Source organism: the organism of the source record quoted next, unplaced genomic scaffold, assembly GCF_019419815.1.
Source record: "Pyrus x bretschneideri cultivar Hongxiangsu unplaced genomic scaffold, Pyrus_bretschneideri_v1 Contig12, whole genome shotgun sequence".
NCBI lineage: Eukaryota > Viridiplantae > Streptophyta > Magnoliopsida > Rosales > Rosaceae > Pyrus > Pyrus x bretschneideri.
This window is the reverse complement of record NW_025999413.1, coordinates 7,539,474-7,566,121: the sequence shown is the minus strand read 5'-3', so window position 1 is coordinate 7,566,121 and position 26,648 is coordinate 7,539,474. Positions and strand designations below refer to the sequence as shown.

The window sequence follows — 26,648 nt, the reverse complement described above, 5'->3', positions numbered from 1 at the left end:
CTTTTGCTCGTCCCAGTCGTACCTGCACGGAGCAGCTGTGGTAACACTCCAGTAACACTTGCTACAATACACTTTCTCTCTCTCATGATTATATATTTGGAACCAATGCGATGCACCTGGCCACTCAAAACTGCAATCAAACCTCGTTATGGTGATAAAGCTAGGTTTGAAGTGGAATTCAAAGGAGGCGTTCGTTGCGAGCGTTTGGAGACCAAGATCATCGTCCTCGGATTTACAGTGAAGCTTGAGGGTCTGGCCCCCCTCCAAATTATTTGTGACTCTAACATGTCTTGTCTTGAATGCATCACAAATGGTGACTGTGAACAAAACCAGCGTGACTAGCAGCAGTGCTGAACTTCCATTGAACCAAGCCATGCTATATTGCTTGTTAATTTGAAGACAATTAAATTTTAATTCTCTGTGAAAAAAAAACACCAGAAGAACTATGATTTTATAGTTGCTAGCTAGAGGTACCACTACAATCCACAAGGTCTCACATTTGCAATAGTGGTTTTTTTTTGGGCCAGGTACATTTGTTATCAAATTCTTGATTATAAATTTTGGTAATATACCAAGTAATGGTGATATTTATTACCCTATTTATCATCTTTCAATTAATTTAAATTTCGATATATGTGTAATGGATAGATACAAATTTTAAAATTTAAAACTCATTCAATGGTAATAACTAGGCTGGTCAGCATTACCACTTAAAGAGTGGTGAGAAAAAATCCACCATAAAATTATTAGTAACAATCTTGTTAGAATAATTTACAATTACAGAAAGAAATATAATTATTTCATAGCAATGATTTTAACTAAAAATGTTGAAGAGCTTTAATGTGTAGTTACCATGTAATTAAGATCTAAATTCTACAAACAAAATTATCCCGCTTGGGAATTTTCTTTATACCAGCAATATTATTCTTCTTTAAACCTGAATTAAGCTGGAGAAAGAGAATTCGAATTTAGATGTACAATAAACACATATATATTCTCTCTATTTAATTTTGAAAATCATGTACAGTTGGTTAGGAACACTAGGAAATGATAGGAACAAGGACATAGAAAAGAAAATGATAGCTACGTAGATGAAGTATTACTACCTTCTTTTAGCAGTATTTTCTCTAGTTATAAGTAAGAGAGATCATAAGTTTTTGACTCCTGTGGATGATGTGTTCGATAAATTATTATGACTTGTTTATTGTAGAGACGGACTTGCATAACATGAGTTCATCGCTATGTAGCGTCTTGTGCCAATAACACAAAGATATGTGTTACCTTTTATACATATGTCATTGTGTTATGGGCACGAAACGTCACCGTAGTAATGAACTCGTGTCATACATATTGTGTAACATTCCACATCGTCCAGAGGAGTGATCCTTAAATGTATATTCTCATCCCTACTTAGCACGAGGCCTTTTGGGAACTCACTAGCTTCGGGTTCCGTAGGAACTCCGAAGTTAAGCGAGAAGGGGGCTAGAGCAATCCCATGATGGGTAACCCACTGGAAAGTTGTTTATGAGTTTCCAGAAACAAAACCGTGAGGGAATGGTAAGCCCAAAGCAGACAATATCGTGTTACAGTGGTGGAGCGGCTCCGGAAAGTGATCTGCCCTGGACCGGGATGTGACATATTGTATAGGCTCCTTGTATGACTTTACTCAATTATTCGATGAATTATTAATTATAACTATCTCATGGCTCATATTCTTCAACTTTAATAGTAGACTATTGTCCAATTATAATTAAAAATGAATGATAAGGGACTTGTAGTTTATTTGATCATAGAATTCTCTATCGCACCCAAACTCACAAGTTCGAAACCCTCCTTCACAATTTTACTTAATCGGAAAAAAAAAAAAAAAGAAAAAAGAAAGTAGTGGATGAAGGGGAATATGTAAGGCAAGATGAGATCATGCAAAAAATTGAACAAAAGAATTCGGGCCAACTACATTTGACCGTGTTGAGGTTTGTGGAGTTTCAAAATGGACCATGAAATTTCAATCTTCTCATTTTACATTATAATATATTAAAATCATATCAATTTATATCCTTGGTTGGATCAATTGCTTAATATTTTATTAAATTGATGACATAATAAATGTGAGATTCTTATAAGAGCTAACGTGCAAATCCATTTACATTATATTGACAAATTTTTTTATCAATTTAATAAAAGATTAGATAATCAAAGAAGCAAAAGGTGTAAATTATAAAACTCAAAACTTCAAAGTTTAATATAAAAACTAGAACCTCGTGATTCTTTCTTAAAAATATCAAATTTGAAGGCAGTAAAATGCAGTTAGCTCAAAATTTTCATACGAAATATTCTCACTCGGCAAAATACCTCGTCACTAATACGACGTCGTATCACTGTCTTGCACAGTACGAGCGCATGGTCGCACCGAGAGAGCTTCAAAGGAAGCGCAAAAGCAGGACAGTTTATCCTCGCCCCCTCCCCGCCAAAACCTCCACAATTTCAACTGCAGCGCCGCCTCGAATCTTCCCTCAGGTGGGTTTCTTCTAAATTCCTCAAATTTCAAATATTTTCCCCCTTTTTCTGCAACAATTTTGACGGATTATGATGCTGGTGTGAGTTCTTAGTCGTACAATTTGAAAAATGGGTGTTGAAGAATCTATGGAATTGGATGGATTGTTAGAAGTAGAGAATTGTGTTAGGTGTAACGATGGTGGTTCTGGAAGTAGGAAATTGTTAGTTTGTAGTGAGAAGGGATGCCCAATTGCTCTCCATGAGGAGTGCATGTGTGCAAGGCCTGTTTTTGATCAATTGGGAAAGTTTTACTGCCCGTATTGCGCGTATAAGCGGGAGTTTTTTCGGTGTCGGGAGTTGGGGAGGAAGGTAATGGTGTCCAAGAGTGTGTTGTCTAAGTTTATTGATGCAGGAGAGGGGGAGGATTGTGGGTGTGAGGAGGGCGGGCGGGGTGGTGTTGAGGTTCGGGGTCAGTCTGTGGGAGTAGAAGGAGGTGGAGCTGCAGAAGGGGGAACCGACCAGAGGAGGGAGATTGAAGATGTAAGGGGTGAGGAGAGCATAGATGAGGACCCTGATGAGGAGGAAATTGTTGAAGAGACACAAGAAGAGGATGCAGAGCCAAGAGAAACAATGAATAACGACAATGTACATGATGGATTAGACCGAAAAGATGAGGAGGATTGTCGAAGGGTGTCAGAGGAGAGCAAGGGAGGAAGTGATGATGAAGAACAAGAAGAGGAGGCAGAGCCCCAGAGTGGTTGTTGTGTACAAGAAATGACGAATAATCACAATGCACATGGATTATTAGACCAAAGAGATGAAGAGGATGGTAAACAGGTTCCTGAGGAGAATGAAGGCGAAAGTGAGGATGAAGAACAAATGCAGTCAGTAGAAAAGGAGGTGCCAGGAAATTCAACTGTCGTGCCTGAGTCTGATGAGTTAGATACGGGGTCTCCACTAGTGAGGAAGAAGCGTTTCAAACAGAAGAGTAAAAGGATAAAACAGCCTCAAAATGTAGCTTCCTTAAGGACAGTACCCTCTCCATCAAGGGAATCATCATCTCGTCAAACAAGGTCTGCAGAGGAGCATGCTAAAAACCAAAATGGGAAAGCTAAAACCTTTTCCAAGAAGGAAAGAGAAAATCAGGAGTCTGCAAGGTGATCATGAGTTATGTTGTCAATTTTATGTCTATAGTTTATGAGGTTATCAATGTTGTTTGATATGTTTTATATGATAAGAGTAGATGGAATGATTCGATATTCTCATACAATTATTAATTGGTAATCATTTATTTCTCCTATTATGCAGAAACTTAGTACTTCCTAATGTGAAGGGTAAGAGATCAAAATGGACAGATGAAGAGATAAAAATGTTGAAGGTATTGTTCCTCCTGATTTTCCAGAATATGTTTCATCATTTGAAATTTTATCAGCTAACTATTGTCTACATTCCTTCCCAACAACAGTATGACGATGCCTGATTTCATCTCTCAAGTTATTAAATTCACCTTTTTTTTTGCTACAACTAGAAAGTGATACTGCCTTGTTCGGGTGGAAAATTTGGATTAGGAGTCAAAGTCAATTATCATACATATTGCTATTATACCCTGGATGAGAGGATATATTGACATGGCATGCACTTTAGGAAATGTGGAACAAAACAAGCTACAAAATACAACTCCAAACCAATCTTTGTTTTCTCTGTGTCAATGGCGAAACTGTGACAGTCGGTTATTTATGCCTACATTAGGCCTTAAATGTCAATGAAGAAAACGAAGCTTAAAGCACACCTCTATAAAAATTTCAACTTCTTTGTCTTTTACATAGCCTTTTAAGTGCTGACTCTCTCTCTCTCCCCCTAACCTCTATCTCTCCTTTGGATTTTGAAAGAATTTTTGAAAAAAATTGCAAAGGTAAATAAGAAAAAGGAAAAAAAGTTCGCTGGCTAGGGATAAAAAATGCTGTGCATGACTCATTTGAGTTCAGTACTTTCATATGATTTGTTTAAGTAGTTGGAGTCTAACTTAAGTAATCTTCGGCTCCAGGAGGGAGTGAGAGTTTGTGGAACATCAAACGGAAAGATGCAGTGGAAGAAAATTTTGGAATATGGTCATAAAGTGTTTCACAAAACCCGTGAACCAGTTGATCTTAAAGATAAATGGAGGAGGAGCTTGGGGAAAGAAAATAAAGACAACGCACATGATGGATTCGACCAAAGAGATGAGGAGGATGGTATAAGGCTGTCTGAGGAGAATGAGGGCGAAAGTGAGGATAAAGAACAGATACGATCAGTAGAAAAGGAGGCGCCTGGAAAGTCCACTGTTGATTCAAAATCTGAAAAGTTAGATACTGGGTCTCCTCTGGTGCGAAGCAAGCAACTCAAACAAAAAGCTAAAACGAAAGAACAGCCTCCAAATGCTAAAACCTTTTCCAAGAGGGAAAGAGAAATTCAGGAGTCTTCAAGGTGACCGTGAGTTGTATTATCAATTTTAAGTCTAGTGTTTATGAGGTTATGTATGGAGTGTGGTATGTAACTATGAAAATGGTCATTTGATATTCTCATAATTACTAACTGGTGGTCATTTATTTCTCCTATTCTGTTGCAGAAACTTGGTACTTCCTAATGGGAAGCGGAAGAGATTAGATTGGACAGATGAAGAGTTAAAAATGTTAAAGGTATTTGTTTCTTGTTGGCTTCCTGCCTTTATGGAATAGATTTATCATCTGATATAGTGTCAGCCAATTATGTCGAAATTCCTGCCAAACAGTATCGTGAACCTGATTTATCTCTATTTATCAAATTTGGCCACAATTAGAAACTGGTACTGCTGCATTCTATGATACATCTCTCCCTTTCTCTTTTATTTAGGAAGGAAAACAAATTGGGTTAGGAGTTTAAGTCAGCTATCATAGATTTTTCTATATACCTTTGATGAGTGGAAATTTATATTGACATATCATGTGCTAGATCATGACACACGCTTTTGGAAATGTAGGACAATCTACAAAATACAACTCCAAACCAACTTTTTTCTTACTTGTCTCAACGGCGAAACTGTGTCAGTGGGGGTTTTTATGGGTAAATTAGGTCTTGGTATCAATAAAGAAAAACAAGCTTAAAGCATACGTATATTAATGATATAAATCACTGGCAGTGTCAAAGTTTTCAAATTCTTTGTCTTGTACGTAGCCTTATATATGCTGAGTTGTTTTTTTTTTTTCCCCGGACTGTGAAAAGTTCTTTAAAAAAATTTACTTCAGAAATTTGCAAGGGTAAATCAGAAAGAGGTTAAAAACTTTGCTGGCCAGGGTATAAAAAATGGTGTTGCATGAGTGAGTTGAGCTCGGCACTTTCTCCTGATTTCTCAAGTAGTTGAAATCTAACTCAAGTAGTCTTCGATTCCAGGAGGGAGTGAGACTTTATGGAACATCAAATGGAAAGATGCAGTGGAAGGAAATTTTGGAATATGGTCATAATGTGTTTCATGTAACCCGTCAACCAGTTGATCTTAAGGATAAATGGAGGAGGTACTTTTGCGAAAAAGCTAGAAAAAGGTGAACATCACTTTGGACTCGCATAAAACAGGTAACTACAGTATCCGCAGTTCATTTATTTTATACTTTTGTAGAATAAATATGTGGATCAATATTTATGTAGGTTTTTAGTTTTGTATATCATATTTGAGCACTTTGGAAGCAGAAGGGTTTTGGGTTTGCCATAATAGTAAAGATATTGTAGCTAGTCTTTCTTTGTTAACCACGTGCTCAAACTATATTTATATTCAAATTCGAAAACTGGCCACTAGATTATCCACAGATGTGATATTGTAGCTAGTCTTTCTTTGTTAACCACGTGCTCAAACTATATTTATATTCAAATTCGAAAACTGGCCACTAGATTATCCACAGATGTGCGTCCGAGTAGAATGATTTTGTTATAGCTAGTGCCAAAGGACATTGAGTAGTATGCTTCTAACTTTCTAACGGTTTGGGATGCCTCGAAACCTTGTAACAAGTGGTATTAACAATCTTATCTTACATATTGCCTGCAAAATCAAATCATAATGCCTGCACCATTCACTTATCGTCAATTTCTAGCCTTCGATAGAAACCAAGGAATTCAAGCAGTAATTATTAATATTATCCCAACTTTCTGTCAAGTACATGCAACCCTGTTATTTGAGCTGTCTGGTCTTATACACATGGTGTAACCAATTCACTCTCATATCCTAAATTCCTTAATTGAAAATTGATGCCTCGGAAGCCAATCTCTTGTCTATAACATTTACTAATTATACGAAACTGATGTGTTTCTACAGGTAATGGCAATGTTGGTCAAGAATGTGCTATATGTGTGCATTAGAACGGTTGATGAGTGGGATGGAATCGACCAATTTGTACGTCAAAGATAATTTATGTGGTCGGCATTTCACTTCAACCCGGTGTTAACAAAAGCACGGCATTAAACCCGAAAGAAAATTCAACCTCAAGGTTCAAAACGCAAGTATTGTTATGAAGCTGCCGAAACTTGTCAGCCAAGGAGCTTCAGCCATCGAGGATTTCCTTTCGTAGATCACATTAGGACCTTTTTCACTTGTGTAGTTTTATATAAAGGATGTATCAATGTCATAATCTTGAAGTTTCAGATACCAAACTCTGTGAACATGGGTATGATTACGATGTTTCTTGAGCAATAAAGTGTTCTAGTTTTTGAGCATCACTTTCCCGAGTGACTTCGTGAGGTATTGTAAGATGTGAGGTGAACAATTGACAAAAAACTTTTATTTGAGATAGAAGTGGAGCATCTACAGAGCAAATTCCTGAGGTCTCTTCCTCAATAATTACATCGTAGTTCACTGAAATGTACGTTACATGAACAGAAGAGAGAACCGCTCAAAGTGCTCGTTAAGTTGCTGTAGCAGCGTACTTGTGGCTCCTCTCAGCCCAGTAACCAGAAAGAACCTCCGCTGTCAGCATTCAACGAGTGGAAAATAAGGTGGCTAGATTACCGTTCCACTAGGAATCAAGGCATCCTTGATCACTGTGACAATCGCGCTCTTTATGAAATATCCGTCTGTTTCCCTTGCTGCTTCTTGCACATTGTCGATATTGATAATCTGTAATTTATAATCATCGATGGTCAGTTTCACAAAGATAAAATATAAACTGTTTCGTGTGATCAACTAAGAAGAATAAATTTATAATATGAAGGTATGTCCAACACGACCTTGGCATCGAATGTAAGCAGGAAATAGGAAGTACACAAAGGAATCGGTTTTAAATTTCCATTTAATAAGTTTTAATAAGTTTCAAATCGGCTATAAAATTTAGACTTCAAATTAATAAACTGAAAAGATCATGTTATGCAGACAATATCCTCACCTTAACATTTTCTCCAATTCGAGCATTCTTATCAATTATAGCTCTCCTAATGTGAGAATTCTTGCCAATACCGATTGGAACGCTACCCTTTGCAGCTAGAAACCTCCTGTCAGCATCAGTCTGGGGCAGTCACAAGAATGGCATCATTATAATCTATCCAACCCATAGAAATGTCAACCCTACAGTGACAATATTTGAAGGGAAGTCCATTCATCTTGATAAAACGAAAACATGTTTTATTGGGTCATGCCTTAAAATAAAAAGAAGCAGGTTATACCTCATAGTAGTCAGCTCCCATCAGTAATGTGTCTTCAATGACAGCACCCTCCGCTATGCAAGACCGAAGCCCAACGACTGAATGGTGAATTTTACAGTTCTGTGTTTACGAAAAAAATAGGGTTGGGTCAAATGAGCAGGACTGCAATACATTATTCTGATCTCTATTTCTTTCAACAATAGCACATGGATGTAAGTATTTCCGAAATCGAAGAAAACACGGGACTAGGATATGACATTATAATGGAACATTTTAGCAAAATGATGAATATTTCTACAAGGAACTTACCTTTATTACACATCCCTCGCCAATAACACTATCTGTGACATCAGCATCAAGCATTTTTGATGGGGGTAAATACCGAGGTTGGGTGTAGATTGGGGATGAACGATCATAAAAGCTGCAGTATTAAGTTCGAAATTAGGCAGGAATATTAAATCGATATCAAACTGATAGCATAACATATCAATTGGCCCAACAAAACAGATAACAAACAAGTTATAGAATAAACGGTACCTGAAATCTGGAACTGGTTTTTTTGTTATCCCCAAGTTTGCATTGTAGAAAGCTTCAATGGTACCAATATCTTCCCAGTAGCCATCATACAGATAAGCTTGAACCTGTAGGCATTACTAATTAGTATTCCAGTGGCTGAATATCTGGATGAAGGGAAGCAGGGTAAAGAACGTATGGAACTGGGAAATACTATCATATAAAATCAATTTAGGACATCGTCTTTTTCAGTAGAAAGGGATTTGTTCAGTTTTCAATGAACGATATTTGCAATTTTGTAATACCAGACTATAATGAAGTTCCGATTGTTAATTCTGCATAACAAGATTTAATAGAACTTGGGTGTTTCAACTGAACAAGAGCTTGAGACTAGTCCATCCAATACACTTCACAATTATTCCAATCTTTTCCCCCCAAAGTGGACGATGCAAAAGAACCTCTTTTGATAGATCGTAACATAAAAAGTACAGATTAAAATACAACATGAAAACTTACCCTCAAACCAATGGAAGTTGCACCTGGAATAACTTCACTCCCGAAATCATTTGCACCAGGAAACTTGTCTCGAAGTAGATCTAACATGACATTTTTGCTCACAACATATATACCCATACTGGCAATATAAGGCATCTCTTTAGCTCTCTCATCATCAAGACCCAAGATAGTAGTATCAACCTAAAACAAAACAGAAACAACATTTTGTATGGGTGATCAATTACACAACATAACCCACAAGCGCTCCAATTCACAATGAAACAAATACGTAATGCACTGAATAATTTAAACAATTTGCAAGTGGATCTTTCACCTTCATAGCTTTGAGTTGCTCCCCTTTGGGTTTCTCAGCAAACTCAATAATCCTTCCCTCTTCATCAATCTTCATCAAACCAAAGGCGGTAGCACGCTTCTCATCCATGGGCAGAGCAGCCACAGTGATGTCTGCATCAGTTTCTCTATGTGCCTGAATAAACCTCTCATAGTCCATCCTATACAAGTGGTCCCCAGCAAGAACCAAAAACTCCAACACATTGTGCTCCTCAAACAACCACAAATACTGCCTCACGGCATCCGCGGTGCCCTGCAAACCATCAAAACCAAATATCCAACTCAAAAACCAAACCAAAACCCAATATCCAAACTCAAAAACCAATCGAAACCCGATTCCCAACACAACCCCACAATTACTAAACAAGCGTTTAATCACCTGGAACCAATTGGGATTCTCTGGGCTCTGCTGGGCAGCAAGAACCTCAACAAAGCCTTCATTTTTGTAGCCACCCATGTTACTAGCATAAGCACGAGAAAGATGGCGATTGAGCGAAGCGGAATTGAACTGGGTCAGCACGTAGATCTTGGATACGTTGCTGTTGAGGCAATTACTGACTGGGATATCGATCAACCTGTAGTTTGCTCCCAATGGAACAGCAGGCTTCGCACGCTTCTTTGTCAATGGGTAAAGCCTCGTCCCAGCTCCGCCACCCAGTATAATCCCCAACACACTCTACACATGAACATAATCAAAATTCCCAAAATTTCAATCAAAACAAGAACGCATTATGCTCATGCCTATAACAAAAGCGCCAAATGCGATAGAGAGAGAAATGAATTACTCACCCGGCTCGCATCGGGATCAAGACACGTCTGAGAGTTCTTGGAATCGGAAACAGCTTTGGGAGACACAACCAGCGGCGTGACTCTGTTAGTGGGCGATCTCCTCAAACAGGTGCTGGGCGCGGAGATTTTGGTCCCGGAGAGATGAGAGCCGCTGAACGAAAGGCGGCTGATGTTATGGTTCTGCTTCGAGTTCGGCAACACCGACGATCGGGACGTGAACACTCCGCCTGCTGACATCGAAGAGGACGCCATTGAAGAAGAAATTCCAGAGAGAGAATTTCAGAGAGTTGCAGAGGGGAGAGAGTGGAGTGTGGGAACTCGGGAAGTGGCAGCTTTGATGATATTTCGGGACACATTTACCCTTACATTTTGGTGTTAATTACGCAAACCCGACCTCAAATTCAAAATTCCTCAATCACGGGAGAGAGGGTATTATAGAATTTTCAACCATCTGTTAATATTAGTAGTTCTTTGACGGAAGGGAAGGATCACCAAAAATCTGCGGAAATCACGAGTATTTAAATAAGTGGAGGTCATTAAACGTCAGGTAACAGTGGATGTATCACATGTGGCATGCGGGGTTTGGGCCTAAGATTTACATCACATGTCACCACTTTTGCTTACCACCGTCTATTTTTTATTCATAGATGAGCATATATTTTATGCGTGTGAATAATTTTATTTTTTTTTTGTTTTTTTATTAAGAAGTATGATTAGTTTTTAAAATTTTAAAAAAAAGTATAAAAAACGATGGTAAGATAATTTCTCTTAATAAATGCATATTTTATCTTAATATTACATAATTTCTGTTTTGTTCTTCTTATGTAAATATTGTGTATCAAAAGTGAGGGTAAAATAGAAAAATTGGGAATATGATTGTTATTTTCTTAAAAGATACAAAATTACAGTGTTTGATCTACTCAAAAGGATTTGAATTCTCTCCTGAGCTCAGGGGGGCTGAGCCTCCTGAGCAAAGCATGTTGACGGTTAAATTTTGATTTAACGATTACAATTATTATAACTATTAAAGAGATCTCCTATTTGTAGCTGTTAGATTTTGATCCAACAGTTCACGTGTTTTGCTCAGAAGGCTCGCTCTCTGAGTTCAAAAGAGGATCCAAATCCCACTCAAAATATACAATGGTTGATATGTTATAAATATTTGGTCAATGTCAATTAAATATCAATACGAGTTGATATTACTTTTGATATATACTATCTTTTTGGAGATTAATTTTCAATTGGTGTTCTGCTATGACAAATATTTCATATTCATAATTATTATGATATGCTAAAGGTAAGCATATGGCAATGCTTTATCAGTAACTGAAGGAAGTGATGATCTCATCATGCTGAGCATTTTTCTTTTAAATTTCAAAACACATCAATCAATCAGATAATGCATATCCTCCCAGGAAAATAAGGACAATGGCAGGTGAACCATCAACAAACTGGCTAGAAAGTCGTATGCGGCTATATTGATGTCTCTACTATCATACGTCAAATCAGTCAGCGCTATCTTGCAGATTTTTCAGTGTTGGTAATGTATCTGAACTAGTCACCAAAATTCTAAATCGAAAGAAAACAATTGAGTGCCAGATCGACCAGTCACCAACCCATTATTGTAACCAAGGAAACAGGCATAAACACGATGGGGTGTGGCAGTCTATTTTGTACCAGGGGCTGGGGCTCCATGCATCAGACTCTGATTGCTCCATCAGCTTCCACCACACCATTGATGTACAAGCTATATAATTTAATTTCTAAACGTGTAGAGAGCCCAACTATATTTTGATTGTCTGTTGGTTGTACAATATAGTGCTGTATGATGTCCACAATGTAAAATCAAACTTTGTCGCACTACGGAATAATAATGTCATTTTGTGTTATGAATGATAATTTTTATTATGTAACATTAGACTATAAGCTTTGATGGTTGTAGTGTAATGTGTCCTTTATTGTAAGGACAATACTTGCATCATCTTTCACCACATAAGCTATGTTCGATTTCTGTTTAACGAAGAGAATCCAGATGTAGTAGTGTTACGTCTAAGCACAATGATGTTGAACATATATCTATCAATCGCAGTAAGAACTGAAAGTGTTTTCAACTTGATGCACCCAACGATAGATCTTTCTCTCAACCTCTAATGTCACAGAGACCATATGATTCACGCCATGATTCCTGATCGTGTTTTGATTTTCTTGTTGGATTCCATGTGATTTTGTCTCTTGAAAAGGAAGGGTTCAAAGTGCTTGCCAAAAGTTCTCCAATCGCATAAAGTATCTGAATAAGAAACCATATAGAGTTGGACGATGAATATACACTCAGGAAACAGAAATATTCACAGAGAACTGAAAGGAAGAGAAAGAGAAAAGATTTATAACCTTTATATATGGGCTCTCTGCAAAGGACTGGATAACAACTCTTGCCGATGGAGAAGGATTCTCTCCCCTCTTTTTTTCCCTCCCCTTCCCTCCCCTCCTATTTGAACGGTTACAGTTAAGTTACGTCAACATCTTATATTAATTTTTTATAGAAAGAGAAAGACAAAATAGAGAATGTGATAGGAGGGGATAGAAGGGGATGGAAAGAGGAGAGGAGAGAATCCTAGTCCCTTGCCGATAGCGATAACAATAACATGTTACATATGGATCAGGATCTTCTCCTGAGCTTAAAAAACTGAGTCTGCTGAGTAAGCAATAGTGCTCGTTGAAATTTGATCCAACGGCTACAAACAGAAGGCCTTCTAAAATTTATAATAATTGTAGCCGTTTGATCAAATTTTAACGATCACGATTGTCTGCTCAACAGCCTCAATTTTTAAAGGTCAGGAGAGGATCCTGATCAGTTACATATGGCAGGTTGTTGTCCCCATTTGCAAAACTTATTCATATTCCAGGTGCATCTTTGCAATTGCAGAGTACAATGTTACTTTTTTTTTTTCTTTTTAATTTACTGTGAGGAGACAATTGTACCTCAAATAATGAGTTACTTTTTTCTATTTACAAAGAATCACAGAGGATTGCTAAAGGAGGGTGAACAATGGATGAAAAAGACAGCTGTTTGTTGCCGCAATCATAGCTTCGAGAGAAAATGAAGATACTGGCTTTCCCGCGTTCATCAGTGAATTTTTTTTTTATGTTGTTTATAGTTTCAGATGCTATATCACTCTCTTCCATGATCGCAACATTAACGTTTTTTAGAATTCTCATGTCATGTTAAGTAGAAGATGATATCCTAACATCCTTAACCACAAAGATGATAATAGGTCTTTCCACTCTTTTTTTGGCTATTGCAACCACGATGATCACGTTTTCTGCTGCCCTTCTAATTCTAATTCTTGGTAAGTCCTGAATTGTGTTTCTTGTCATACTTCTTTCAAGTGTTGCAGTCACTTTATTTGCTTGGATGCAATTCCCCCTCCTAGTTAGAATTACTGTTTCTACTTACGGTAAATGAATATTTAATAGGAATACACACAACGAATAACACAAGGATCAAGCTTACTCCGCTAGTTCTTGTGAAGATGTACATAAGCTACGCACTCAAAGACTCGTGGGATAGTTGTAATGTGGAAGACAGAGAAACACGTTCTGCCAAAACCGTTAAAGGAGTGATAATTGTGAACTCGGAAGGACATTCGATTCATGAGATACACTGCATAAGTAACTGCATATGCCCAATAAGATTGGGAGTCGATGTTCCAATAAGGAGAGCTTGAGATGTCTCCAAAATATGACGGTTTTTCCATACCGCGACACCATTTTGTTGTAGAGTTTAAGGAATGTAGTCTCATGAAGAATGTCATTCTCGTTAAAAAAACTGAGAAAGCTCCAAGTTAATATACTCACTACCATTGTCTAACCGAAGGACCTTGATGGGAAGGAAAATTGAGTGCGAGTCCTTGAGTGTGAGTCAATCGATAGAAATTCTGAAAAATAGAGCCAACCTTACTTTTATTTTACATCACATAAACCCAAGTCATCCTAGTGCAATCATTCGAAAAAGTAACAAGCCAACGTAACCCATGTTAAGTAGTAATAGGGAAATGACCCCAAACATCCAAATGAACCAAATCAAAAGGAAAATCTCTTTTATTGAAGCTCAAAGGGTAGAAAACACAATGACTTTTCGCTATAGTGCAAATATTACATTTTAACTGAGTCTTGAATACAGGAAAAAAAGTAGAAAGTAACTTTCTTAAATAACTAAATGATGCATGTACAAGGCAGCGATGCCACAACCATATCTTCTGAACTCGTTCACTATCACAATTGCGAACTTGGTGTACTTGACCAGATGCCACATCGTCTATAACCCATTCCTCTTAGTGTCACGTCTAATAATCACTCGAGTCAAGATATCTTGAAATAAGCAAAATGTGGGAAACATTAATACGGTACAATCTAATTGTTCGGTAGTTTGACCGACTGAACAAGGATTTTTTGATAAAGAAGGTATAAGCAACGTACCATGCAAAGATAAAGTGGGACTAAGAGCAATTGAGCCCGTTCCTGTAACAGGAACCATGTCACCATTGGCAGTGACACCAATTTTTTTGATAAGTGAAATCATATATTCAAACAACGATTTATTATAAGACATGTGGTCAGTTGAACCCGAATCAATAATCCAACCGGAATCTTTACCTTCCGATGTAATCAAGGCTTTACCAAGGTTACTTGTATCATCCATAGCATCAGAGGAAGAGTTAAGTTAATTAAGAAGAGATAGAACCGCTTCAAGAGTAGTAGTGGCTGAACCACCCTCTTCTCGGCCAGCAGCTACCACTGCTACCCTTGTGCCTCATTCAGCCGCCACCTTGGCTTGCCTTGTGCGGCGATCAGCTTCCTTCTCAGCCTTAAGTTTTTCACGTTGCTCCAGAAACCAATTAGGAAAGCCATGCTTTTTGAAACACGTCTCATCCGAGTGTCGAGTGCCATTCAATAATCACAGTGGAGTTTATCCTTATCCACTGAACAAAGAGTGGTACGGAACACTCCAAATGAATAATTTTTAGCCACCATGGCCATTGAGGACTCACCAGCTGATCCCTTATTCCCAAGCATAGTATAATGACGTTGGGCTTCATAACGAATGCTATTGAAGCATTCATTCAAACTAGGAAGTGGTTTTGTTTGCAGAAGATCACTCCGGACACGGTCGAATTCCTCATCAAGTCCAACGACAAAATCATAAACCTGGTCTTCATTACCTCTTCCTTGCGGCTCTTCAAATTAGCAACACACACCATTTTGCTTGGGCGACGCTTGTCGAGGTCTTACCAAATGCTTTTCAATACGGTAAAATACACGTTGATTGGACGACCCTCATGTTTGGTTTGGGTAGCCCTGCAACAGAGCTCATAAGATCCATCATAGAACATTGGAGTTATAATCTGTAACATCCCACATCGTCCAGGGAAATAGATCCTGTAAGCTTTATATGTATATTCCCATCTCTACCTAGCATGAGGTTTTTTGGGAGTTCGCTGGCTTCGGGTTTCGTAGGAACTTCGAAGTTAAGCGAGTACCGCGCGAGAGCCATCCCATAATGGATGACCCACTGGGAAGTTCGCGGACAATATCAACGGTGGAGTCGAGTCCGAGATGTGGTGAGGACCCGGGCCGGGATGTGTCATAATCTCCCAAATATCCTAAGCCGTAGGAAATTCGATGAACAGTCCAACCAGATGAAGTTCTATGGTTTTGAACAACCAACCCCTAACAACTGTATCTTCAGTGATCCACTTAGTATAACCAGAACAGTTTCTTCAACATGGGGAGTTTTTTTTTATCATGTTCGACCAAACCTTGAAATTTGAGTCACTCAACTTGAACCCAAACGGCATGCCGTTGATGTTGGTGGATTCATTGGAGATTGGTTCGCGAACCCTTCTTCTTTTCGGCCATCGGAAGTTAGGTGTTCAGATATGTTTGTGGCCGTATGGTATGGACCGACACTATTAAAGAAATTTGGCTGGGGTAACAAGGTTTTAGGGTTTTGGTTTGGTGCTAACCGGAAAACAACAACCAACGCAGGTTTTGTGCTGATCAAATATGGCTCGCTAGGGTTTTTTTTTTTGGGAAGAGACATGCCTAAACATGCTCTGGTGCCAAAATAAAAGTAGAAGAGTATTTGAGGAATAATTCAATTGTATTCTTCTCTCTCTTTTTTTTCTTTAAAAAGAGAGACAAACCATGGTTATCCATCCTTTTTAGAGGCTAAAAAGACATTTCAACCTTCCCTAATCACAAATCTAGCTTCCACAAGGATATCCCTAATAAGGAGAGAACTACAATAATGAAATAAATACAATAAGTTGAATCATGCCAACAATTCAGTACCAAATCCTTTACTGGTCTTAGTTTAAACTGAATTCTATAGGTCAACTTTCAACTAAGAATATATGCCATAAGTAAAAATACTAGAGTCTCTTTGGTTATTCACCCTTAGATTTGATATTAAGATTAGACCATCCCTAATCCTTGGGCTAAAACTTGAAATTTTTAACCTAAAATATTTAGGTTTTAACCCAGAAACAGTTTTTCTGATCCAACCCTTCTAGGTTAAATTTTTAGTCCAAAATTATTAAAGAATGAATTTAGTATAATCTTTTTTTTCTTAAAGTAACTTTAAAAAAACATATGTATAGATTATCTTAATTTAAATTTATGAACATTTTAACGTAAAAATATTTAGACTCTAATAAATATTGAAAAATCATTAAACCAACACCATGAAACTCGTTGAATACTATGAAAGAATATGACACATATGAAACGATTTTTTTATAATTATTTTCGCCGTTGTATTTAAATTTGAATTGTTAGATCTTTTTTTCACTGTTGGATTTGATCATATTAGGTCTTAGCCATTGGATTCAATGAATTTATAAATATAATACTAAAAAAATATATATAGTGGGTCAGCCCACTAACCCAGGAGAATTATGGACTAAATTTGCTCCAAGGGTTAAAATAAGTTGGGTTAGGTTTATAACCTAAAATATGAGTTTTACTCCAAAGGTTGGAGTAGGTCATAAAGGTTGAAATATTAAAAGTACATCTATTTATTCTCCAGCCTTAACATCAAATTATCTAAGAATAAATCATCTGCACTCCTTCATAATTATTCTTCATCCTTAACAATGAATCTAAGAATAAATAATTATACATTTCTTGATCACTGGGTGATTGAGATAATTTAAACAAATAGACAAATAGATTGCCATAACCACAAGTATAATAAATGAATAATCGTGAGGACTCTGGACTCAAGTCATCACCTCCTTTTCTTTCTTTCCTGACTTTCTAAGCGTGACTATTGCCCTTTTTCTATTCTTTTGTATTGAGTATATTTGATTACTCTTGTCATGTTTACATAACATGAAATCTCGTCGGCAACAATTGCAACTTATTTATATTAATAAAATATGAACGATATTAGTATTATATTCTATCTAAAAGAATTTTGTTGTCTACATTTTTCTACAACCTCATTGCCCTTTTCCTTGACAATTCTTGACTTGCCACTGCCTTCGACCTTAGGTAGGTTTGCTTATTACATCCTATTCGGTTAATAACAATTCTTTGCCCAATATTCGCGTGGAGGTGGCGTGTCCAATTGATCCGTCATATTCCAGGAAAAGTTGCCCACCTCTTTCTTTTTTAAGCACCTTCCCACTTTCCTCCATTTTCTTATTAGTACTCTGGCGATGCAAGCCTTTACTTAATTCCTTATTTGCATGCATACTAGAGTTTAATAAGTAGCCAGCTGCAGTTTGTTGCCCTTCCATTCATTTCACTCCGTAAGTAGTAATTAGACTACTTTAATTTCATTGCTATTCTTTTTTGTTTAGATAATACAGTATATGATATGGCTCTAATTTTTTGTTTGTTTAGTTAATACATATATGATATGCTCCACCAGAATCACAGGTTGAACATGGCACAAGGTGTTTGGAAGTCCATGGCGCGAGGTGTTTTCGAGACCATGGCAGGTGCGTTGAAGACGTCATTACATCCATCAAGCACAGGTATGTCTCAACAGAACAAATAAAATAATCCTTTCCCATTTCATTATCTAATTATATAATCTTCTGTACTTTTTTCGTAAAAAAATAGGGATATCACATTTTTATACCATGAGTATAATATTTGGGGGCAAGTGATGTATACATGTCACATCAATTAATAAATTTACCTGATTAAATGTTGATTGTATGCATAACTTGCCACATGAGATAATACAAAAATGTTCGTATAAATATGTGGCCTTCATATTAAAATTACTAATTATTAACAAAAAAAAAAAAACAGTTACAGTGGGAAATAAAATGGAGAGCAGAGAAACAAGTGAGAAAACAGGAAGAAATGAGAGTATGTATTATTTTCATTTGAAAAAGAATAATGGTGTATGTAGCACCACTTATAAAATAAAATAATAAAAAGAAACAGTTACAGTGGGAAATAAAAAGGAGAGAAGAGAGGAACAAGTGGGAAAATAGGAAGAAATGAGAGTGTAGTCATTGTTGAGTTTGATATAGCTGGACATTTCATCTTCAAGAAATTGAACTTAAGTATAACTTATTCTTTTGCTCCATGCACCCTTATTTGTCTTATAGATGAGTTTATGTGAGAGAGTTCAATGCAACCATGGTTCGTTAGTCTTATAGTTTGAAGCAATTGTTGTATTTTGGGAGACAAAAGCCATCAACCACCAACATCATATTAGGCATAAATTGTGTTCAGGACAACATGTCAAATTGTTTCAAGTTTTTTATTTTATTTTATATGAATGTGCATTAGCATTAGTATCTAATTAGATGAATGATTCTTGATATTTTTTTATGTGATTATATATAACAATTAATATCTATCCTAGTTTTCCAACATTTAGATTGTTAATAACTTAATAGCTAGCAATGATCCTATATAATCTTCCAATTGTCATATAATTTCATATGCACAATAATCAGAACCATTCCTGAAATTGAAGTTAAACTACAAAAATTGTGAATGTTTGAAAAGCATGCATGTATACTAGAGGACTATTCGCAATAACAAAATAAGAAGGAAAAAAAATGACAGGAATATCAGATGAATATAGCAAGTATGAGCCTTTCTTTGATGCTGTGAAAGCTGGTGATTGGAAAACTGCAAAGGAGTTTTACAACCAGCATCCAGAGGCAGTAAGAGCAAGACATCCGTTTTCCGGTAAGACGGCTCTTCACATGGCAGTTGATGCCAGGCAGACGAAGATGGTGGAAAAACTGGTGAAGTTGATGGATGAGAAAGACTTGGAAATAAAATCGACAGTAGGTGGTGTAACAGCTCTTGGTGTTGCTTCAAATACGGGGATTACAGAAATGGCTGAATGCATGGTAAAAAAGAACAGAAAATTACTCACCATTCCCAATTCATTCAACATGATTCCACTTGTCAGAGCTTATTGCAACGGCTATTGGCATATGGCTCGGTACCTCTACTCCGAAACTCCAGTTGAATATTTATGGGCAGACAACGGACCTAGTGGCGCTACAATCATCTCCCAATCTTTTGCATCCAAAGAATTTGGTAAGAGTTTTAAACATATATGGCTAAATTATGGTCATGAATTCAGGGCGTCTGATAACCATTTTTTTTCAGTTTTGTCACTTTGTCCAAACACTGAAATGGTAACACCAAAATGTCACAACAGAAATTGCATGGGATTTAATTCAGTCGTGCCCAAAATTGGCCTTTACTGTGGACCACTTCGACTCAACTCCTTTACATGCTTTGGCTGGTTTGCCTTCTTCATTCTGGAGTGGAGCACATCTCAATTTCTGGCAACAATGGATCTATGACCGTTAGCACCACATCTCCCTTCTCTTTCTATTAATATTATATATTTTCTCACTATTATATGACATATTTTCTTCCACAATTTTGCTGCAATTCAAGAGGAATTTTGATTATATTGAACTCATTTACAAGACATACATATGCAAAATTTGGTTGAATGATTGGTTTTCAGGTTTTTATCGCACTCCCTGAAAATTAATCTTTTAATGTATTTTTATGTTGATTATTATATTTTTTAACTCAAAGATTGAAATTTATAGTTTTTTTTTTTTGAACAAACGATTTCATGTACATTAACGGGGAGGGGGTAGGTATAGCCTCACAATTTATACTTATATTAATAAGACTTTAAGTAAAGCCATGAATTATGGAATTGAAAATATTAAAAAAATAACGTGACAAATGTACTCTAAATAAAATCTCACTTTATTCCTTACACTCTGTTTTGTCTCGTTTTACCACCTGAACTCTTCTTCTATGTCCCATGTTACTCCATTATGTCAACCCCGTTACTAAAACGATTAGCTTGCTGATGTTTTAGTAAATTTAGCAATTAAAAAAAAGTCAATTTAGTTTCAAAATGAAAAATGGATAACCCGATCGAGAGGAAGCTCGCAGGGAGGAGGTTGTGAGTGAGCAGGACAATGCGAGGTACGAGAGCAGCTGAGCACTGAGTAGGGTTAGGGTTAGGGACTTAGTGTAGGGTTAAATCTTAAACATAAAACGGTGTCGTTTTAAACTTAAAAGGGTTTTGGTTCGGTTTCCAAATCCCTGAAATTGAAACCAAACCAATAGAATTTGGTTGAGTTCCTAGTTCGATTCAATTTTTTTTCGATTTCTAGTTTTTCTGCTTTGATTCTGTGCCCCGGTTCAGTTTTTTTTCAGTCTTTGGTTTTTCAAATCCCACCCCTCTGTACATTCACCAAATTTAACCAAAAAAATTATTGTACCATAAAATGTAGATTATTCAAACTCAAAACATGGGTACATTCTTCAAAACCACACACACACACACACACATTAGGCTTAAGAACATTAATAAATTTTTTCGAATAAACCTGACATGGATACATTCTCAAATCAACAAAAAAGAATGTACCTGTATAAGTTTAAAAAATGGATTAAAAAAAAATGAAATGGATTTTACATAAAAAAAAATAAAAAAAAAAAAGAAGAGAGAAATTACCCATAATATACATTTCAAAGAACTCCACTAGCTTTGAATGATTTCAAAGAGAGACAAAACCTCGAATCCTAACAAACCTAGCCAAAACACAAGCAAACCAGAATTTTAAAATTTCAACCATGCCCTCAATAGACTTGTTACTTAGCCATGTCAAGACTACAACCACAGCAAGTAGCCCAGTGGTAAGGGTGTAGACTGCAGCTCCCCAATAACAAAAAATGTGGGAGGTCTCATGTTCAATTGCTGAAATTTTGAATTTGATCTTGCAGAAGTGATGTAATTTTGAATGATCTTGCAGAAGTGCAAGAATTTTGAAACTAATCTTGCAAAAATGCTGGAATTTTGAAACTGACCTTGCAAAAATGTTGGAATTTCGAAACTAATCTTGCAGAAGCACATATAAGATTTTGAAACTAATATTGTAGTAGTGCATGAAATATGAAACTAATTTGTAGAAGTGCAAAATTTTTGAAACTGATCTTGCAGAAGTGCATGGATTGCGAAACTAATATTGCATAAATTAGTTTTTACGGATGTAAAATATGTTTGAAGTTTTATAGATGGTGTAGTTTTCGACAAGTCTATTAGGTGCATGACTGGAATTTTAAAATTTTGGTTTACTTGTTTTTTAGCTAGGTTTGTTGGGGTTTGGGCTTTTGTATATCATTGAAATGATTCAAAACTACTTGAGTTCTATGAAATGTATTTTGTGTTTTTGTATCAATAGGTAAAGCTTTCTAAAAAAAAAGGGTACATTTTACATATTAAAAAATTTGGTACATTTTACATATAACAAGTTGGTATGTTGAAGAATGGGTACATTTAAAGTTATAAAAGTTTAAAAAATTATATGAATAGGTAGTTTAGGATTAAAAAATTGAAAATCTTTTTACATAGAATTGATGAGTACATACTTATTTTATTTATTTATTTATTATTATTATTTTTTTTTGTATTTTTTTAAATGTTTTAAATTGAAAATTAATTAGGAGATTAACAAAGGTATGAGTATTAAAATCCTAAATCAATTACTATTTTTTACTTAAAAGAATTATGTAACTGAGATTGTATAGATACATATACATACATACATATGAAAGTTTTAACAATAAACCAAAACTTTTCTCTATGCATGCATGCATGCAGATATACATTACATCAAATATAAAGGAGTTTAAAGTATTTGGATTGAGCTTGTACATGTTCTTATATTCTTCTCAGGCATAGACATACAACCTCCTCCTCTTACCGTCAATTTTACTGCTATAACTGTTCGGAATGAAGAAAATGGCCAAGCTAATAACAAAAGGACTCCAATGCGATCAGGTTTGCTATCCCCTCTCTCCCTACTTCCCGCCATAAAGAAGTCAGAAGTGGTGTCTAGCTAAACGGTAGGATCAAATTTGGGTGTTTAAAATGTATGTTACCCCTTTATCATTAGTTTTAACCAAAGTAGTTTATGATATTTTTCTTCATTGTAAGTGAGAAAATTCATAATCGACTTACTTAAATGACAAATTCGGTGTGCTTAATTATTTTGACTAATCCCTCCCTATCTTACTTTATGGACGAAATATTATGAGGGATAAGTTTTTTTTTTTTTTTTTTTTTTTTTTTTTGTTCATGGCCAATCTATCTTCTATCTTCTTTTAATTTGGACAAAATGCGTAAAGTAGGGCATCAATTCTTCATTCAACGTTTATTGATCTAGCAAGTTATCATATCCATCCCTTGACCTGATGTAGTATCATAATTAGAACGGTGGTAAGGTACCTTTTCCTTTTTCTTTTTCTCAATTGTTTTTCTTTATACCGATTATCATCTAGAAAGGTAATAAGTAAGCTGCATATTATATCCTATTTAAGTACTTGCGCCAACATTTTTGGATTTCCATTGCAGTGGCAGGTTTATTGGAAGGACTTGTTTCTCATTCAAAAAAGCAGAAGGAAGGCCTAGTTTCGTATATAGCTGAGAAACTTGGTATGCAAGTAACAATCTCATTTGTCGTAAATTTGAATTTAAATCAATTACTACAAGCTAGTTTAATGACAGTAACATTAGGGTTTTCAATGTCAACCCAGGAATCAGCCACATCTACAAGATCAAAACTGTCCATGTCCGGTCCCTTGCAGTTTTAGATGTCATGTGCAAAGAGATAAAGAAGTTGGACATGGATCAACAGCTGCTGAGCACTGTGGCTTCGGCAATGCTCCGAGCTGTTGATAAAGGGAACGTCGAGTTTATTACTAAGATATGTAAAGCAAATCCAGAACTTCAGTTCGTCTGGAATAATGAAAAGTCAAAGATCTTATTTCACTATGCCGTCCAATGTCGTCAAGAAAAGATTTATAACCTTTTGCATGGGATCTCTGCAAAAGATTGGTTCATAGCTCTTACCGACAACGATAAAAATAACATGCTACATATGGCAGGGTTGCTTGCCCCATTTACACAACTTAATTGTATTCCGGGTGCAGCTTTGCAGATGCAGCGTGAACTACAATGGTACAAGGTTAGAATTTCCCACTCAGCATATATAATTCAAAATTACTTGCCCTAATCATAACATAAACTGGAAGAATCAAATTAACTCTCTGGAAATTCTGAGTGAGATCGAACTCAGGACCACAGGTTGTCCTTCTTAAGTTGTTTAGGCAACTATACAACCCCGATGTATAATTTTTTTTTAAAACCATCCCCAAGCCTTGGAGTGTAAATTGCAAAACGGTATTATATCAAAATATATTCTATGCTCACATGTCTCAATACTTTTTGTTTGATACAATGTAGGAGGTAGAGGAGGTTGTACCTCCCAAGTTTCTTGACTCTACGAACAAGGATAATTTGACACCAAGGGATCTATTTACAAAGAGTCACAGTGAATTGCTACAGAAAGGTGAAAAATGGATGAAAGAGACAGCAACTTCTTATACTGTTGTAGGTGCTCTTATTATTACCATGATGTTTGCTGCTGCGATTACAGTTCCCGGAGGAAATAAAGATACCGGCTTTCCCGCATTCATCAATGAAAAATTGTTTATGGTGTTTATAGCTTCAGATGCTATATCACTCTTTTCTTCCACTACTGCAACTTTAACGTTTCTTGGAATTCTCACATCACGTTATGCAGAAGACGATTTCCTGAAATCCTTACCCACAAAGATGATAATAGGGCTTGCCACTCTTTTTTTTGCTATTGCAACCATGATGATTGCTTTTTCTACTGCCCTTCTAATTATAAATTGTGGACATTCCTGGATTGTGATTCCGGTCATACTTCTTTCAAGTGTTCCAGTCACTTTATTTGCTTGGATGGAATTCCCCCTCCTAGTTAGAATTACCGTTTCTACTTACGGTAAAGGAAAATTTAATAGGAATGTGAAACGTTGGTTGTAAAGGTACTTCAGTAGTTTACATTTATTACTGTATATATTTATGTGGGTGTTGTAAGTACTATTAATTATGTGGCCGTCCACTTCGGGGCAGTGTGTAACATCTTGCGGGCCAGTCACTTTGTTTTTTCATCCCTATCTCTCAATTCTCTCTGTCTCTATGTATTTCATAGTTTATTTCCAACACCTTATTAGCACGTTATTTTATTTTCTTCATCTGAGCTAGAGTGATTGCGTGGTTTAAAATTTTTCTATACTCAATCATTAAACTTCATCATGCTCTTAATTTCTTTTTCTTCTCTTCAGTATCTAAATTATATACATATATATATATATATTTTTTTTTGGTCCAAAGTCATTGTATTGAAGAAAAACCAACAGGGAATAAAAAAGGCCAGATCAAACCCAGAAGAAAATATAAAGACCTAGGGAAGTCGATACCGTCTAGGCAACTGAAAAGTCATCATAGAAATCTGACAAACGATCCCACTACTTTTAGAAACAATTGTCACCATTTTTAGATAGTGACGCTTTTTTAATAAATACTGGTCAATATTTCTAAAAACAATAACATTATTTTTAAACAGTGGTCACTATTTTTAGAAGGGGAGATTATATTCACACACATCTTAAATTACTTATCTTACATTTTTTTAATTTTTTAAATATTTTTCTATCAAGTGTTAGTGTTGTGTAGAAAATATTAAAAAATTAAAAGAGTGTGGGAGAAGTAATTTAGGGTGTGTAAATATAATCTCTCTTTTAGAAATAGGGACCTAAAACAGTATTAGTATTTCTGGAAATAGTGGTCACCATTTCTAAACAGTGACACTATTTTTATAAAATTAATTTAAGAAATTGTACTTTTTCAAAAAAAAATTAAAAAACAAGTAAGTGTTTTTCATGAATAAAAATTCATAAAAAATAATTTAAGATGTGTGTGTGTGGAGAGAGAGAGGGAGCCTTTAAGGGAATGTATCTCCATTTTTTTTATAAAAATGGATTAGTTGTATGGTCCACACCACATCGAATTTTAACAATTCGAACAGTTCATTTTTCAAGTTGTACCTCATAGATCATCCTTACAAAATATTAGCCAAATTGGAAATATTTAAGACATCTAATTGGGTTCAAAGAAATGAAGGAATACTTTGTTATATAAGAAAAAATGAAATTTGATCTTAATTATTAAATAGACAAATGGTTTCGGATTGAATTGAATTTTTGTAAGGATGATCTATGAATCGAGACTAACGTAACAAAATAGATGGTTCGGATCATTGAAATTTGATGTGAAGTGGGCCCCACACCTAATCCCTTTTTTTTTTTTTTTTCAAAAAATGGGGATCCCTTTGTATAAAGGGTCTATGTACATGTGTGTGTAGGAAGCCTTTAAGGGAAGGAATACCTTTTTTTTTTTTTTTAAATGGGAATTAATTGTGGGGTTCACACCACATCGAACTTTAACGATCCGAACGTTTATTTTTCAAGTTACACCTCATAGATCATCTTTGCAAAATATTAGCTAAATCAAAAATATTTAAGACATTTAATGTCACATCCCCGCCCAGGGCGGATCACTTCCCGGGCCCGTTCCACCACCGTAGCACAATATTGTCCTCTTTGGGCTTACCATTCCCTCACGGTTTTGTTTTTGGGAACTCACGAGCAATTTCCCAGTGGGTCACCCATCATGGGATTGCTCTAGCCCCCTTCTCGCTTAACTTCGGAGTTCCAACGGAACCCGAAGTCAGTGAGCTCCCAAAAGGCCTCGTGCTAGGTAGGGATGCGAATATACATATAAGGGTCATTCCCCTGGGCGATATGGGATGTCATAATCCACCCCCCTTAGGGGCCCGACGTCTTCGTTGGCACACATGCGACCAGGGTTAGGCTCTGATACCAAATTGTCACATCTCGGCCCGGGACGGATCACT

General features: G+C 36.2%; 3 protein-coding genes across 4 annotated transcripts; 2 read left to right on the top strand and 1 right to left on the bottom strand.

Annotated features, from left to right (window-relative positions):
* The first annotated feature begins 3,088 nt into the window (after window positions 1-3,088).
* Window positions 3,089-7,215, top strand: LOC125474488 (DNA ligase 1-like). The gene is made up of 6 exons (XM_048578300.1): window positions 3,089-3,653; window positions 3,805-3,874; window positions 4,541-4,959; window positions 5,102-5,171; window positions 5,902-6,081; window positions 6,815-7,215. Exons 1-5 carry the CDS (start codon window positions 3,127-3,129, stop codon window positions 6,052-6,054), a joined length of 1,239 nt encoding a protein of 412 aa, XP_048434257.1. The 5' UTR covers window positions 3,089-3,126; the 3' UTR covers window positions 6,055-6,081; window positions 6,815-7,215.
* Window positions 7,216-7,255: 40 nt separating this feature from the next.
* LOC125474487 (glucose-1-phosphate adenylyltransferase small subunit, chloroplastic/amyloplastic-like) lies at window positions 7,256-10,743 on the bottom strand. The gene is made up of 9 exons (XM_048578299.1): window positions 10,282-10,743; window positions 9,872-10,168; window positions 9,476-9,745; window positions 9,163-9,342; window positions 8,671-8,774; window positions 8,443-8,554; window positions 8,155-8,253; window positions 7,878-7,997; window positions 7,256-7,612 (listed from the first exon to the last, which is right to left on the bottom strand). Exons 1-9 carry the CDS (start codon window positions 10,531-10,533, stop codon window positions 7,496-7,498), a joined length of 1,551 nt encoding a protein of 516 aa, XP_048434256.1. The 5' UTR covers window positions 10,534-10,743; the 3' UTR covers window positions 7,256-7,495.
* A 7,255-nt stretch (window positions 10,744-17,998) lies between these two features.
* Window positions 17,999-24,902, top strand: LOC125474486. Of its 2 annotated transcripts, none has more exons than XM_048578297.1 (8): window positions 17,999-18,095; window positions 18,190-18,323; window positions 19,378-19,863; window positions 19,988-20,137; window positions 22,541-22,645; window positions 23,219-23,299; window positions 23,401-23,831; window positions 24,110-24,902. In XM_048578297.1, the coding sequence occupies exons 2-8, from the start codon at window positions 18,206-18,208 to the stop codon at window positions 24,713-24,715; spliced, it is 1,977 nt and encodes a 658-aa protein (XP_048434254.1). In that variant the 5' UTR covers window positions 17,999-18,095; window positions 18,190-18,205; the 3' UTR covers window positions 24,716-24,902. The 2 variants fall into 2 exon arrangements, with proteins under 2 accessions (XP_048434254.1, XP_048434255.1); XM_048578298.1 differs by having other exon boundaries at window positions 18,002-18,095; window positions 18,218-18,323.
* The last annotated feature ends 1,746 nt before the right edge of the window (window positions 24,903-26,648 follow it).